At 37.7% G+C, this 16762-nt stretch overlaps 1 protein-coding gene across 11 annotated transcripts in view; it reads left to right on the forward strand.

Annotated features, from left to right (window-relative positions):
• The window catches only part of EYA4 (EYA transcriptional coactivator and phosphatase 4), a 140773-nt gene that overhangs the window by 121939 nt on the left and 2072 nt on the right, over positions 1-16762 (forward strand). For 8 of the 11 annotated variants that reach the window (XM_042017008.1, XM_042017006.1, XM_042017011.1 and 5 more), the window contains 6 exons: positions 4236-4325; positions 10430-10488; positions 10596-10756; positions 12901-13015; positions 14765-14886; positions 16196-16296. In XM_042017008.1, coding sequence (XP_041872942.1) covers positions 4236-4325; positions 10430-10488; positions 10596-10756; positions 12901-13015; positions 14765-14886; positions 16196-16296 — 648 coding nt within the window. Of the gene's footprint in view, positions 1-4235; positions 4326-10429; positions 10489-10595; positions 10757-12900; positions 13016-14764; positions 14887-16055; positions 16157-16195; positions 16297-16762 lie in introns of all 11 variants that reach the window. The other 3 variants (XM_042017010.1, XM_042017014.1, XM_042017018.1) reach the window with 1 other exon arrangement.

The following is a 16762-nucleotide window of genomic DNA, read 5'->3' on the forward strand; positions in this document are numbered from 1 at the left end:
ACCAGTACACTTCTATTTTTAATTACTTACGGCAGTAGCCAATCGCGAACATTGGCATTGGAGCTGTGATACTGTGACTTGTGTGGATGATGACAGTTTTTGCAGCTGAGCACCAGTTGACAGATACGGTTTTCTACAATGCTGAGCTCTTAAGAGACCATTTGTTGATGTGACAGGACACATGTTAGCAGATGTCATCATCTCTTAAAAGTTTATGAGATACATTCTTATTCCCTGTGAACAGTGTGTATTCTTTATTCCATTGCATTCCAGTTATTCTTGCTGGTTAAAGGATGATTAAGCTGGAGTTTTCTCTAGCTCCAAGCATTTATATTTCATTCATTTCTCCCAGGTCAATCCAGAGGGCAAGGATTCCCAGATAAATGCTGTGACTCACAGTGCAACTGTTTAAAAAAAGAATACAATTCCTCTGTGAGCTTAGAAGAGGGAGAATTTGATTTCCAAGTGGAAAAATCAAAACAAATCCACACTTGATGATCATATTTTGCCATTTTTTATAGCACTGAGAATGACAGAAAGTTGTCAGGGAAGCCTCATTAACCTTGTGCACTTCTTTGGAAAGGGCTCAGAAGCTTTTTACTGCTCGCTGTCTGCTTGTCTGGTCATTAAACAGAAAAACTTTGTCACCATTAACATCCATGATGACATTCCCAAATTCACGCAGAAATATTCTCTTGTCCGCCTGTGTTAATAGTGTATCTCTCATCACCTCCAGTTGTCCTCTCCATTCACTCCCTCCTTGTCTGAGACCTCTGAGTTGATTTTCCTACTGCCTTCTAGAGAGCGTGGAACAGAGACTCCCTATGGAGTACGTGAGTTTTCCTTCATCAGCCACCAGCTACGGTTATTAAGAAGAGATGTGTTCTCTTCCTCCATTGCCACCCACATGAATCTCTCCTGGGACAGTGTCCCCTTTGAGAGCGTGAGTGCTGAACTTAAGTCTGAGAATCCCACATACGTAATTTAGGGAAGTGTCTTCAGGTTAAAATATTGGTATTTAATTTGAGCATTTCCACTTTTTCCTGAGGTCAGTTTTGTTTTAAGTCTGTTCAGGACAGCCACCCGTTGAAAATCACTTCTTAAATTTTTGCTTGTTTTCTTGCTTATTTTTAAGGCTTCATGCATGCAAATTCCTGTCACAATGAATCTACCTGACAGTCTATTCATCTCTTTGTTTTCTGAGGTTTTGTTAAAGTCACTTTGGTGTTTGCAGTTTTTTCCCAAGAAATGAAATGATTTCGAACATGTGCTGAAACCTGACATACCAAGAGAGTATTAAATAGATTTCTCCCACTAATGGACACTGAGCTTTTGGGGCTTTATTCCAGTTGATCTCTCTTGATCAAAACATTGAAGTATTGGTCCTCCCAGGATATTTTTATCTAGTCTGCCAGGAGGCATTCCGATGGATGGACCAGTCTGGTACAGAAGTCCACAGACAGACAGTCTGGCTCCAGTTTAGTGCCTTCATCCTAACATAACTAAAGTAATTTGTATTTAGGTGTACAGAAGTGTTGTAGCTGGTCTTGATTCTTCTGCACACTAATGATATCTGGCTAACATCATACCTCTGTGGGCCAAAGAGTTGTTCTTTGTTCTGTGAATTATCTGGGGAAAACGTCCAGATTCTTTTTTAAATAATTTTTTACTCTATTGTGTGCGCTTATGCAGAGTAGCACAAAATACAATTTTTCCAGAAGTTCAGTCTACCTCTTACTAAGTTTTTCAATTTGCTATGCTAAAATCTGTATCAACTGCAAGTTTCTTGCTTTCTTTTCAACACTCAGTTCTTTGTGCCGCTTGAATCTGTAACTTCTGCTTCAGGCTGAAAGACATTGAAATGATAATTGTCATGTTCCTCCATATTGTGCAAACACTATAAAGTCACAAGACCCTGACAAATCTGCTTTCTTGACTATTTTTGTATGTGAAGGAAAGAACTTAACATGGCAAGAGCTGGATGGAACATGATATTTAATTCTTGTTAAACAGTTGCAGTGCAAAGTTTTGGCCAATTTATTAAGGGAAGAAGGGAAGTTAATATCTTGAGAATTCAATTCCAGCAACTCTCCCTAGCAGAAGTTATGGGGAGATCCCATACTGATTTTATACTAAGTTGGAATTAATTCCCTTTGCTTTGCTTTGCTTTGCTTTATTTTATTTTACATACAGTACCTAGCAATATCCTTCTCATGACTTTGCCAAAGCAGGAATATAGGAAATATAATTTTAATAGTAATAATCAGGCATAATTGGTTACAAAACTACTACTAATAAGAAAATCATAAGAGCTTTTTCACATTTACATCTTTCAACTATACTAGGCAAGGCAGAAAATTGTCATTCATAGTTCGTAGTTTCTGTAAAAATGAACTGGATTATAACAGAAAACATTATAGGAAACTTCCACATTCAAGTCTGCTTCTACCCAGGAAGGGGTAAAAAGAGGCTGAGAATTAAAAGTCAGAGATTCCAGTTTTGGAAGAACTCCAGTGAATGACTTAAATAATAATGAGTTACCACCTGTGCATAAAATTATGCACATGCCTTAGTGTTCATAGGATTGAGGTAAAAAAGCATATTACAAATACTCTCTGTTATATCATATCTACGGTGAAAAAACTTACAATTTTTTATAAATTTTACTGTGCACAGAAAAGAAATGCAAAAGAAAGAAGAGACAAACACATGTTTATATATGATGGTGTTTTGATAAAAGCATTATGGCTTGATGAGGAATCTCCTGAGTCAAGGGTATTTTTGTGATTTGTGTTCTAAGTGCCTAACATGAGTTTTGCTAATCTGTTAATGGTGCTCCTTAATCACCCTCCCGGAAAACTGACCTTTGCACTTGGTGCTGCCTTCAGCCATGTGACTTTCAAATCCAGTGAACATTACTACAGAAGACAGAATGGATGAAGTTCTTTGCCTGGGCACTGCATTTTTTTTTTGCTTCTGAAAGGTAGCCTAGACCAGTTCAAGGGTCAACATAAAAATATTTCTTTTCACGGCCAGAGAATTGGGTCTAACTTTGGATCATTACAACTTCTTGAACACTATTCTCCCCTTCAAGTATGACTTTTTCATGAGCAAGAGTCAAAATGTTAGTGTTTCAGATTTTACCATTAGTTATTAAGTGCTTGAGTGCAGAAGCCGTCTTTTATTCTGTCATTGCAAAGCCCTGGAGTAGTGACTGCCTGATCCTGGTTGGGAAGCCTTTGATCCTAATGCTAACAAATGATCATTTGAGTTTTTGTAAGATTTTGTTGCTACATGCTGGTAAACTTTTAGACTTTAAATCTCAAGGTATTTAAGAAGGGATTTCTGAAAACTTGCTGGTGTCAGAGTTTAAATGATGAAATATATATTTTTTCCATATTTTGATGAGAAGAAGATCGCATGTGTATTGAAAGTCCACTGCAGTACGTTAAGCATTAAAACGTTAGAACCCCTCAAGATCAGGCAGATAATTATGGCAATAATCAAACCAGGTACCAGGTGTCAGCAAAGCATCAGGGACCATTATTTTAAACTAAATGTAAGGCAACACAAATCTGCTTTACCTCTCTCCTAGCAAACTTAGAGAAGTTAAATTAATTACCTTGCCTTTCTGTACACTTAATGCTCTCAGACAGTGTTGTTGCAGATCGGTAGATTTGTGGTGTCTTGCTGAGGTGGAGCAATTTGATAGTGTGAAAGATGACCTATGAACAAATGCAGCATTTTGAATGACTCTTATCCAGGGACAGTATTCCTGTGTTTCATCAGCAATGAAGGGATGATCTGTAGCAAAAGACAACTTACATAAGCTTTCCACAGGAGTGTATGTTCCTATATACATCTTTTATTAAAAGTGCCTTCCCTGTTTCCAATCTTCTCTATACTTGTTTATGTTTATATATGTATATATACATATATATATATATTTATGGCCACCTGTTTTTTTCCTGCCAGTTCAGACAGGTTGCAAATTGCTTGACTTTCAAAATATTTGATTTTTCAACATCCACAGCTCCCTGAATTTTCTCACAAACAGAAGTTCAGCAGTGTCTTCTTAATAAGCATTATATTAAAATAGCTTAATACTGAAAGGATTTCAGAGAAATTTCTTACAGTGTTAATGTTTCAAAACCCCTGTATACAGCAATTTTAAAAGTAATTCTAATATAACTTAGAGGTATGTAATTAGTTAACCTTGTTTTTTGTTTTTTAAGGATCCACCCATGGCAGTGACCCTTGGACTGCGAATGGAAGAAATGATTTTTAATCTTGCTGACACACATTTATTTTTTAATGATTTAGAGGTAAGAATCAAAGGAATGTTAGCACTGGTATTCCTGGTTTTTAACTTAGTGGCTTTGCTGTGCATTAGTGTTTATTGTGTGTGATATTTTCTGCCTATGTGGTCTTTGGGTTAGTCATGCTTTAATCAGAGAGAGGTTAGCCAGGTGGCACTGACTTCCTGTGGCACCAGAGTCCTTCCGTGAAACTCAGTGAGAGAGAGAACTGCAAACTACCTATTCTGTTCTTTGTCCTGTAGCCATCTTTTTGGTTTCCACCTATATAAAGCTGTCTGCTGTCATCTCCACAACAGGAACATACATGCTTCACATTCTTCACTTGAAGTTCTCTATATTCATTCACCTTCAGTGGGTGCCCTCAACTGACCAGAAGAGACTGTTCTCTTGAGATACCTGAGTAGCCTTTTGGCCACAGGCCCCTGTTACTTGTTCAAATGAAGAATATTCTTCATTTACCTGAAAGAATGCAGCTTCATAGAGCTGGAACTGTGATAGATGTTCTGGTCGGTGAATGTCTCTTCCCAAGGCAACCAGGCAACCACATGTATTGTCACAATATACCCAGGGAGTATAATTTGGAAATTGGTCAGAAAAGGGAGAGACCTCTTCCTAGGGAGTGCCCTCTGTGGGCAGCTCACCTGTCAGAAGCACAGGCATGGACTCTCTCAGGGACAGTGGTCTGGGAAGCAGGCTGGTCAGCTGGGCTTCACAGGCTTTTAATTCACTCTGAGAGTCTGGATCTCTTAACATGGATGGTGACAGCCTACAACCATGTGTGTCAAGAGATGGACTCAAAAGCAGTTTTTAAATTAACACAGGGGTTTTTCAGACCTTCTTCTGGTCTAAAACAGTTGCTTTCCTATTCAGAGTAGATCCCCGACTTCCCTCCATGGATAGATACTTGCCATGAATGGGAGCTGGAAGACTTTGAGGTTTTGTTTAGAATCCCAGAGAAAGGTCTCTGGTGAGTGAATAGAAAAAATAAAGATAAGTGAAATTTTTCCATCCACTGGGATGTTGATTTTTTCTTTTGTTCCTTCATCAAGTAGGCAGTAAGAAAAGCAGAAGGTACCAGTCTGCAGTTGTCTTTGTCATCCCTTGCAGACCTCCAGAGATATTCTTAGCTCTTTTAAAGTCAGGAAACTGGAATCTACTTCACCCCACACCTGAACTGCACTTCCTCCTTGCAGCAGCAGAAACCTAAGAAAGTAAAGCCCTGGACACACCTGTCCCAGTGTGTGTTTTATTGCAGTCCTAGTGAGTCATCTCTTGACAAGTACATTCAGTGAATGTCTCCTTGTGGTACCCTGTACTGGGGAGAGATTCCAAATAAATTTTTCAAAGCATTTCTTAATTTTTTTTTAGCAGACCTTTGCCCCTGCATGTTCAGATTTTATGTGGCATGAATGAACTTTAAGCCATTCTGTGGAATCTGTTCTTCAGTGTTGTAGTGAGTTCATGTGGAAGAGTTCAGCAAAATGGAGCTTTGCCCTCTTTCCGTACCTCTTCACTCTTGCTTATGGCCATTGAAACTTCATTCCTTTCTCTCATTTTTTATTTCCTCTGTAGATCACAAGTTCAGCTGTCATAGGTGGATCATTATATTTTGGCTAATCTTCATAGGATGGTTTTAATACCTTGTCCGAAAACTCATACACCAGCTCATTCCAGAGCCTGAACCGTTCCCAGGTTTAGATAAATCAAAAAATACTACTTAGGGGTCTTAGAGAGTCTCGGAAATCAATCAGTTTGATTCAATTAAAAGCAATTAATATATGTATTTAGTCATCACAATTTCTATAAGAAGCTAAGTATTTTATGGCCCAGAATTCATCTTGGTCTCAAAACCAACTCTCTTACAAAATTACCAAAATTCCGAAGTTCACATACTGAAATGAGTTGTGTGCATACATTCCAGCATGTGCAAGAAGACCAGGAATTTTCTATCTTCTTAGCAAATAAGATAAAGTGCCAAAGTATGTAGTGACACCCTTTCATATGCTGATGAGTAAACCTGTCTGTTTAAATCTGTTTGCAGAGCACGTGACTATTACTGAATATTACAGTTCATCTGCATGATGAATGTATAATGAATTCTGAGAATTCCCCGAGTCTGACTTGGGGTCTCTTCCTCATTTCTCCTCTCCTCCCCGTGTCTCTTTCTCTGTTTTTCTCTCTCTGTCCTCCCCCAGGGGAGCAGAAATGAGTGCTGAGCTGCCAATGATCATGACCATCAAGACACGAGAACTTCAATTCTCCCTGGAGGAAGTGAGATAGGCCTTTATTCACTAGGCAGATAGATTGCTTATCCTTTCATCATGTCACTGTTTTAATGGTCAGCCCTCAGGTCCCATACCTTCTGTTTTGCTTTCATCTTCAGCCCACAGGAAACCTCATGGCTCTGGATGTGACAACTGCAGTGTACTAAGGAACCTGTATTCCTGTAATATTTACTCCAGTCACTACATCCTCTAAACCTTCTTTTTTCCTGTCTCTCTTGGTTACAAACACCACATAGCAGGTTCTCATAATAATAACCAAGTTACAGAAGTTATCACACACAAAAATAAAGTTTTCCTTCCTCTATGCAAATCTGTCTCACTGCAATGGCTGCTGATGCAGAAATTCCGATCTGCTAAGACATTCCCTGCTGACCCAGTAACCCATGTTCTAATCAGCCAAGCTGCACTTCAGGCTAGGCTGCTCTCCAGCTGTTGCATTCTCAGGGTATGAATTTTAGTTAGCTTGAGAAGTATCACTTGGGAGGGTGGTTGGTGTTTTGCCACAAAAATAGGAGTCTGGTGCTCTAGAAAGTTCATGTGCCTAAACACTTAGAGATGGGACTCAGCTTTGTAATAATAGCCAAACTAAGGCATTCTGTTTTCAACCAGGTAAAGAATAAAATTAAGTTTTTCTTCATTTCTCAGTATTAATTTTAAGACAGCATTTAGAAATGTTGGTAAGACCTATTAGGCACACCAAAAAAAAACAATTTCTGCAAATTGCAAGTAGTAATTCAGACATGAATCTTCCAACTCCATTATTCCACTCCACTCTCAGGTCAATGAAGAAAAAAAAAGCATCCATTTCAAACAAACTGAATTATATTTCTATTTTTATCATTATCCCTCCATATTTTAAAGGAGATTTTGTGTTTTATTTTTTCTCATTATAAATAGAAATGAGAGATAAAAAATAGGATTTAAGTCTCAGAATTTGGGATGCAGGTAAAACTAGTTTTAACAGAGACCGAAGCATATATATTAAAAAAAGGTTTGCTGTAAAGCCTAAGAAAGCACAAGTGCTGAATATCTCCTCATTAATAACAGTTTTGTGTTCAGCATGATAAGGCAGTGTTTTTACTGAATAATGACATCAGTGTCCATTCCAGGATAATAAGTTTTATGGATGATTTGTTGATTCTGTACTCTCAAATTTTCAGGCTCTAAAAATTGCTGCAAAGAATTGACTGCACTCAGATGTAATTTAAATTAGTATAGCTTCAAACAAAAGCTAGATATTACACCTAGACTCCTTTCCTGTATTTGCTCTAATAGGAAATGTATTTTTATGTTTCTTAGTTTTGACATTGCACTGACAGTGAGTCACTGTGTCTTGAGCTTAACCAGTACTATAGCTGATGTGGAGAGTATTTTACCTTAATATTTAAAGTGACACAGAGCTTGCTCTCTTTCCTTCTTTCCCATATTTGTTTGGTGTCATTTAAAAGCAAACTCAGACGTAGTGTTGTGCCATCAGTTTCCTGTTTCTTTTGAGAAAAGTAGAGAACTATCTCAAATCCGCTCAAACTGGGGTTTTTTCTTTTTTTATGGCAAGTTTTTTCCATGCCACGTAAGTGAATTTGCAAAAGGTAAACGTTTTAGTTAAAATAGATAAGTAAACAAGAAAACAAAGTGAAAGAAAACAAGAAGTGATGGGCACATGAGCTTGTTTGTTGGTCAGCAAATACGTATTGCCAGCATGTAGAGAGGAGGTGACCCATAGATCCAGAGGAGAACAGGAAGGGGGAAAATGAGGAAGCTGGAGAGTGCTGCTGGGTTTGATCTCCTATATAACATGTGTAATAACTCCTATATTAACAACCTTCTTGCAGGGACAAGGGGGTGAGTAATCAGAAAACTGCCTGGTCCCCTCATCCTTTTCCTGGAGTCAATCACAGAATCACAATGAACCAACTGTGAGACAAAAAAAATAAAAGTAAACAGCTGAGCCTTTGCCACCCACTCACATTTAACTTAATAATGAAATTATCAGCAGAACAGTTACCTAGAATTTTCAAGGCTGGAACAATGTAGCTGAAAGGCTTAACAAAACCCAAACAGCAGCAGACACTCCTTATCCATCAAGGCTTTTGTGTGCCCTCCATTTAATTAGTACACCTTCGAATCCACAGGAATGACTACTGAATTTTTAAACTTAACACTTCTACCAGTTCCAGGGAAATCTGTGAAGGTGATTAGGAAGCCACATATTGCCCAGATATTGCAAAATATAGAGTCAGAATTTTTCCCAGAAGGGCTTTTTGTCTGATTTTTGAGTTCCTGTCCTACACTGGGTGAAGCATAGTTGCGTTTTTTCTGGAGTGTAAATAACAAATAGGGATAAAGAAATTAATATTTTATATTAGCTGCCCCTCCCCCTTTACTTTCTCTCTTCATCTGCTATTTACATCCAAAAGTAGCTTCATTAAAATATTCTACAGCTCAAGATAATCTCCTCAGACAGAACTAAAAAATTTTATTTCTCTAGTGAGGGGGAAAATGCTTCATTTCTGTCCCTTGAACACAGCCCTATTATCCTGTCTTAATGGATTAAACCACATGAGCAGAGCTTGGCAACTCATTATTTTAGCTTTGACCCAATATTTTAAATTATCATTGCTTGTATGGTGCAACAAAATTATGTATTTGAAAATTAAATTGTATGGGGTTTTTTAATACAAAATTGCCTTGTTTTTAACAACTTACTTTATGTGAGTAAAAGTCTGTTAAGTTTTTTTTTCATTGCAAAGCAAATACAGCAGAAAGATAAAATAACAATTCCCCAAATTCACGCTCTAGGAACTTGTGGCTTACACATTTGGAAATCACTCTTCTGCTCAGATTTATTCTTTATCTGTACAATTTAGCACTGTTATAAGAGAAAGATTGGAAACTTAGAACTGCATGCTCCTGCATATCACAGAGGGCCTGAATTAAGTGCTGACTGAAGTAGACACTGAATTCAGGTGTGTCTTTGGATTAAGGTGTTAGTTCAAGCAACTACAGAAAATAGTTATATGATGCATGATGGCTTGCTTATATATTTACTTTTGCTTTCCCCACAATTTCTTATCTTTGTGCTGTAACCACTGTGCAGATAACGATATTTGATAGCTGTCTCATTACAAAACCATCTTGGAGGGGAATTCATTTTTCCTGTGTACCTCTGTTCCCTTGAGTTTCTTCCATCCCTTCCAAAGCCAGGAAATAATTAAGTTCTGTAGGACTGCTGATGATATGTGATTTTCTAGCCAAAGGCACTCACATAATTTATTAGAAGAACCTGATAAGTGTCCAAACCACTTAACATAAGTTTTATGCCTGTTGAGGTTCACCATCAATTGCTTTTAGGGAGTGGGAATATAAGGTTTATATTGGTATACAAGGGAGACTCTAAATGAGACCTGCAATTTTTGAGGCTTTACAATTAAAATAATTTCCTCCAAAAATCACACCAAAATTGCATTTTGATTTTCTAAAGGTCTATTTTAACTAGTAATTTCGACTGTGTAGGAGTTGAAGGTTGATGGCGATAGAAAGCTGTGGGTGTACACAGGCTGCCATCTTCTGGTGCAGTCAGTGGCCTGCACCGGTCATTTCTTCTTCTGTACTAAGCCTGTGGTGAGCACAGAATCAATAATTCGGGTTGGAAAAGACCCCTAACATCACCTAGTCCAACCATTAGCCCAGCCCACCGTGCTCACCACTAAACCATATCCCCAACTGCTACATCCACACGCCTTTTGGATGCTTCCAGGAATGGCAATTGCACTCTCTTACAAGATAAATTTGTCATTTGGGTTTGCTTTCTTTTCTTTCTAACAGGAATGCGATCAAGTTCATATAGATGATGTTTCTTCTGATGATAATGGACAAGACCTAAGGTAAGATACAGCATTTTTTCTTTTTTTTTTTTTTTTTAAGATTAAATAATTTGAGAATTTACAGGAATACATTGTATTTATTTTTACTGTATTTTGGGTGTTTGCAGTACCTACAGTTTTGCAACTGATGGCTTCCATGCAGCTGCAAGTAGTGCAAACCTTTGTCTGCCAACAGGTGTAAGAGGAGGGGTTGACTGGATGAGGAAGCTGGCATTCCGTTACAGAAGAGTAAAAGAGTTGTATAATACTTACAAGAACAACATAGGAGGTGAGTTCAGTTGTCAAAAACAACTTCAAATGCTGGTCAGTCTAAGCTGCATGGTGATGAGCTCCCACCCAGGGAAGGAGCCTGGGAAGCCACAGAGGGAATGGAGAGTGATGTGACTGGACCATGAGCTATTGAAAGCTGGTGACTGTAATGGCAAGGCCACACACTGTTGTGCTGGAGAAACACAATTGGGAGCACCAAGCAAGCTTCCATTTAGCTTCCACAGAGCCCATTTTCCTCCTTCAGACCCAGCTATTCTTACCTTACTGAGTGGTTGAACCACTCATTCTACTTCAGATCTGCTGTTGCTCTGGGAAAGATATTGTATAGTTTCCATAGCACAAATTGGTTGTGGATGGGCATTTCCATCCTACATTTTAATGATCTGGTTGGTAACAACACTGTCTCCTAAACTCTCTGCTCCATACCTGCTAGTCTGTTTTCATCAGTGGATGCAAGAAAATTCTATCACTGCTATCCCAACAGCCTCTTTTGTTGGCTCTGTAACTTACACAGTTTTGTCTCCAAAAAGTCCAAATCTCATTGGGACAAGAGCTTTGCTGGTACTGTTTTAATTCATGGGCTCACTCATGTCTGCACCAGTAGGTTGTAGGTAATCAAGCAGCAGAGCTGAAAGAATCTGTTCTGGAAAGTCCTGTGTGACTTGCAGAGACAGCCAGCCCTCTTCTGAGGAGGTGAATGTGTCAACTGACCCCCCCAACAATAGACTGTGAGGACAGGGAATACTTAGAAGTCTTCAATAATTGCTACAGTCACGTATTTTCACTGTTAATAGTTCAGTCTTTCCTTACCACAGGATGAAGCAATAGGACCAAAGGGTGGTAGTAGAGGGCTGACTTTCACTTGCCCTGCCTTGCCCTTCACTGGTGTTGTGAATAGAATTTTTATGTATTTATATAAATTTTATATACTTTTTTAATTTTTGAAACAGTATTAACCAAAAGCTTACTGGGTTTTCTTGTATCTCCTAATGCATCTAAGATTCTAAAGCTGCTGCATTTCACAAAACCCTTAGCACTGGTAAGAGCACAGGTCCGAGAGCACAGCATAGGGAAACACACTAGAGGAACAAAGCATTGCAAAGGCAGAGTGCAGATATGTGGTGCACTGGATTAAGGTTTTTATTGTCTCCCACTCATCCTGCATCTGAAATAGAAGCCATCCTTAGTGGGGCAAGTTTCTTCATTTATCCTCCACTTCTTAGCCTTTTAAATAATCTTCTTAGCACATAATGTGTCTGTTTATTTCAAAATATCTGCTAGAAGGCATCAGAAGGCAAGATTAATCCATATATTTTTAGTTACTTCACTTCTGCTTTTTGAAGACAGTCATCATCATTTGTTGGGAGATAGGGTGTGAAAGAGAAGAGGGATACTAAAGGTCAGGAAGCCTATTTCCCTTCTCTTCCAGGACCAAATCTGCATTTAAAATACCTTGGTTCCAACAAATTCATGTCTCAACATTTAATAGGCTGGGTATTTTTAAATATCTGTCAATTTATACCCAAAAAGAGATTTTGAGGGCTAACTTTTAAGGACTAACTGAGATATGAGAACATAAGATGTGCAGCTGTTTCAAGGCTGCAAATGCTATAAAAGGAACCAACAACAGGACATGAAGAGCAAGCCATCAGCAAATATATTTCTGTATGTGTAACCTAAGGCTCACACCTATGTACAGAGTCATAAGGAGGTCAGTTTGAAACATAAGCAGGTACTGCAAAGGCCAGTTTATTCTAAAGTATCTTCTTTCGTGACCATCTTCACCTGTGATCCTAATGGCATGGATCTCCCTGTCACTGCCTCTGATAATTTGAGAGCAACATATTTGGGAGGAGCTGGTTTAAAAAATATGTGTTTCTGAAAGGTATACTTTGAAATGCAGTAAAGCAGCCTGAATATGTAAAAAATTCTAATTAGTCTTAAATAATACCTGTCGTTGCTTGATATAGTGAAGTACAAATAAAACCAAAGATATACTGAGCGCTGAAGACAATAGATTTTCTCTTCGATATTTTTTCAAGTTGTAGTGGAATTTAAAATAGAAACAATGACTATAAACTCTATCACATTCCATCTGATACAGAATTTAATTGTATTTTTCTCACTTTTTTTACATAAAAGGACTCCTGGGTCCTGCTAAAAGAGATGCATGGTTGCAATTAAGAGCAGAGATTGAAGCTCTGACAGACTCCTGGCTAACAAATGCACTTAAATCATTATCAATTATCAGCACAAGGTATGTATCTGAGTCTGCTGTAAAAAAAAGTTTCTAGCTTTGGCCATGTATTGGATATTTTTTTACATTTTAGGTTACAATAAATTAGTGCCTTTAAAGAACAGAACAGGTCTAATATGACTTTTGAATAGGACACAGGAAAAGTGGAAAGTGGTTTTGTTTTCAGTGATTCCAGCATTTAGTAAAGATAGTATGAAATGTCTTCTCAGATGTGTGTACATTGAAGGGGTATTGTAGAATTCTGAGACAGCCTCTAATTTCTTGTCTTGTGGACAGCATTCTCTGAACTCCACAGCTCTCTGTTCTGTCCTTCAATGTTTCTGCCTATTCACAGTGCTACCTAAATACTGTATAGATAGCAGAACAAAAGGACATTTTGCTTCTGTCCTTCCAAGCAAACCAGTATATCTTAGTATATATATCTTAATCTTTCAGAAGAGCAAAAATCTCTTTCAACGAAGTTAAAAGTCTGGGTTCCCAATATTGAGACATAAAATGTATTGTTCCTTAGAAACAACAAAACTGTGAATGATGCTGCTACTTAGTCAGCCATGTAACATATATATTACCAGTAATTCTAAAAAATCCTGGTTTTAAACCACAAAAAAGAACAACATTAAGTCATCTTGCTTTCTGAACATGTCTGGGAAAAGACCCAGTGTCAAGTGAAAAGAACAAGCTTGGAAAGACATGAAAACCTTAATTTCAACATAACAACTTTTGCAATATGCTTATCTCCTAATTATTGTTTATTTAACAGTGTGTGAAGCACTTCAGGAAAAAAAAAAGTAACAAATTTGTGTAAACTGTTGTGTTTAGCTCTGCATTTCTTTCTGAATTGTTAGTCACCAAAGAGACTTTTAGCAATGAAGGCCCGTTGAGCATTGGTGGATGAGTCTGGAAAACTGATATCATTCACTCAGGACTGTTAAATGATAGTCTTTTGTAATATCTTCAAAGAACTGTACAACTGTACAACTCAGAAGCTACCTGTGAGTCAGCTAAATATTACTGTTATGTTACTGTCAGGAAATCAGGATATATTAAGCTGAAAACGTAGCCTAGGGTCTCTTCCAGAAGGAAAAGTCACAACTGTTTGCTCTCAACTCCATGTTCACATCATGGTCATGCTCATGCTCATGTTCCAGCCTGTCAGCGCCTAAGGTAGCTCAGCTCCGAGTTCTCCGGCCTGCACACCTTCTCCATTCAACTTTTCATCCTCACCATTCGACGCTAGCTTATTGACATCCCTCTTTTCAGAAATATTCTTACTCCTGAAACATGAAGAAAGTGATGCCATTGTAGAGAAATGTGTACTGGCTGTCTATTTCCCCTAGATAAAAGAGAAACAAATTATGTCTTCATATTCTCTTAACTCTTTTATTTGGCCAGTAGCTACTGACAATTAATGACCAGCATGAAAATTATGCTTTCAAAGGATTCAGATGCCGTGTTTCGGAGGTAGTTAGTGGTCTTAAATGTCTGTATTTTCGTAGACCCATCTTCAAAGACCTAGTTTGTATAAACCAGGGTGGAATATTTCCTACAAATCAGACCTACATATTTTTAAAGGTTTTTGCCAGAGGTTTTATGTACATTTTCTGTAAGTGATGATGCTGAGCAGCTCACTGTGTGAGTGAAAGTAAATGTTGAGGAATCCTTAATATGCTGTCCACAGCTGGTTCACCTCATCAGCATTTGGGTACTGTTTTAAAACTATTTAAACTTAAACTGTTTCTCTCATTTCAGGAGTAATTGTGTAAATGTGTTGGTAACAACAACCCAGCTTATCCCAGCACTTGCAAAAGTTCTGCTATACAGTTTAGGAGGAGCTTTTCCTATTGAAAATATTTACAGTGCAACCAAAATAGGTAAGAAAATTATTCTTTCATCCATTCTGACTACACTGCATTACTTTTTTTTTTTTTTTTGCCAGTAATGGATGGATTCCAAAACACTTCCCTGACACTTAGCAGTTTTAGTTATAAGATTTAGGCATTGCATGTGTTCAGAAGTGTTTATGTCAAAGAATTCCAAATTCACCTTATTTTTGATGGTGACTAAAGGAATAAAGATGCTGATTGAAAGCCTCAGAAACTCACCAGTATGGTGTAGAAAATAAAAACTTGCAGAACAGAATAAAGAAAAGTGTTTTGTGATTCAAACCTGAGCAGAATTTCTGTTTAATTAGCCTCTGCTCTGACCTTCATCTCTATGCAATCCAGGCCACAGCTTCACAAACCTTTTCCCAAGGCATAGTATGTCAGTGATGAGAATGACAAGTGTTACTAACAGAACCTGTGGTGCTGCATAACAAAAGGGCACTTCCCCACTCTGTTCATAACTGTGTGCATTTCGTGTGTTATGGTTTGGAAATGTATGGAAATGTATTTCTGGAAGTTGCACCCAAAACTCTAAACCAAGAGAAGCTGCCACTCCTGTGAAAAGTGACAATACAATGACTGATAAGTTTGCAGATTTTACCAATCATCAACTCAGGAATGTTTCATTTCTATACTTATGACAACATTTTTAGCATGGAATGTGTCACTTCATTGACAAAAGCACTGCAATATGTTTCCTAAATTATTTTCACAAGGGAAAAAGCAGTGCATATTTTAGCAGTGTCAGGAAAAACTGTTACCTCAGTCATCATTTAATTAATTTTTTTCATTTCTACATCACTCGTTGTTGCAGATACATTAGAATTAAAATTTCTACTTTCCTTATAAGAATATGATTACAATCATAAGGAAATATTTAAATTCAATTATTCATTCACTAACCTATTCGTTTTTGCAGTGCTGCAAATTCCTTTATCTCAGTGGCTTTCCTGCAATGATTAAGAGATCTAGTTTTACCTGAAACATCTTAGTGTCACTAAGGGAATCTATTGCTTCTTACCAGATTTGGCGCTAAATCTCAAGGCTGGGAACTTTTTAAAAGTAGTAGTAGTAATGTCTTACCACTGCAAAAATCCTTTGTAAGGCTTCACCATAACTCACTTGATAGCTTGAATAAATAGTGCGTTGTTTTTCAGGCAAAGAGAGCTGTTTTGAGCGTATAGTGTCCAGATTTGGCACTAACATAACTTATGTTGTGATTGGAGATGGCCGAGATGAGGAACATGCAGCTAATCAGGTAACTTCACTCTGAACTCTTATCTCATTTATCTTCCAGGAAAAGAAAGTTGCTTTGAACGAATAATGCAAAGGTTTGGCAGAAAAGTAGTATATGTTGTAATTGGGGATGGTGTAGAAGAAGAACAGGCAGCAAAAAAGGTAACCTGTCTTCTGAAATGTTGGTGTGATACATAGCTACTAATGCAAGCTTTTTTGTTTGCATTTCTGTCAGTGTTGCACAAAATGACAAATAATTTCAGTCCACAGATGCAAGACAACAAGAGCATGATGAGATCAATACTTAGAGTAAAATGAACCATTTGGATTCTAGCATTTGCTTCACTTCACTTGGGAAAAAAAAAAAAGCACAAAATTATTTTTAAAACAGATGGAAAAATAATTTAGCAAAAATGTCCGACAAACTTCAAGTAAATTAAAAGTTAAACGGAAGAGATAGAAAGGGCTATGATATGATGGTTGGGTGGTGTTTTTCTTTAAATGGTGAAATTGAGGATGCTTCAAGAGACGTGTTACAGAGAATGTGGAAAACATCCAAAGGACTGTGCAAATTTTTTTGCAAAGCTAGATGAAGATCCATAGTTTACTGGAGCAATTATGATAAAAA

The sequence above is a fragment of the Corvus kubaryi genome, unplaced genomic scaffold, assembly GCF_017639235.1.
Source record: "Corvus kubaryi isolate FWS band 111438036 unplaced genomic scaffold, C.kubaryi_AGA036_p1.0 split3-73, whole genome shotgun sequence".
In the NCBI taxonomy this organism is placed as follows: domain Eukaryota; kingdom Metazoa; phylum Chordata; class Aves; order Passeriformes; family Corvidae; genus Corvus; species Corvus kubaryi.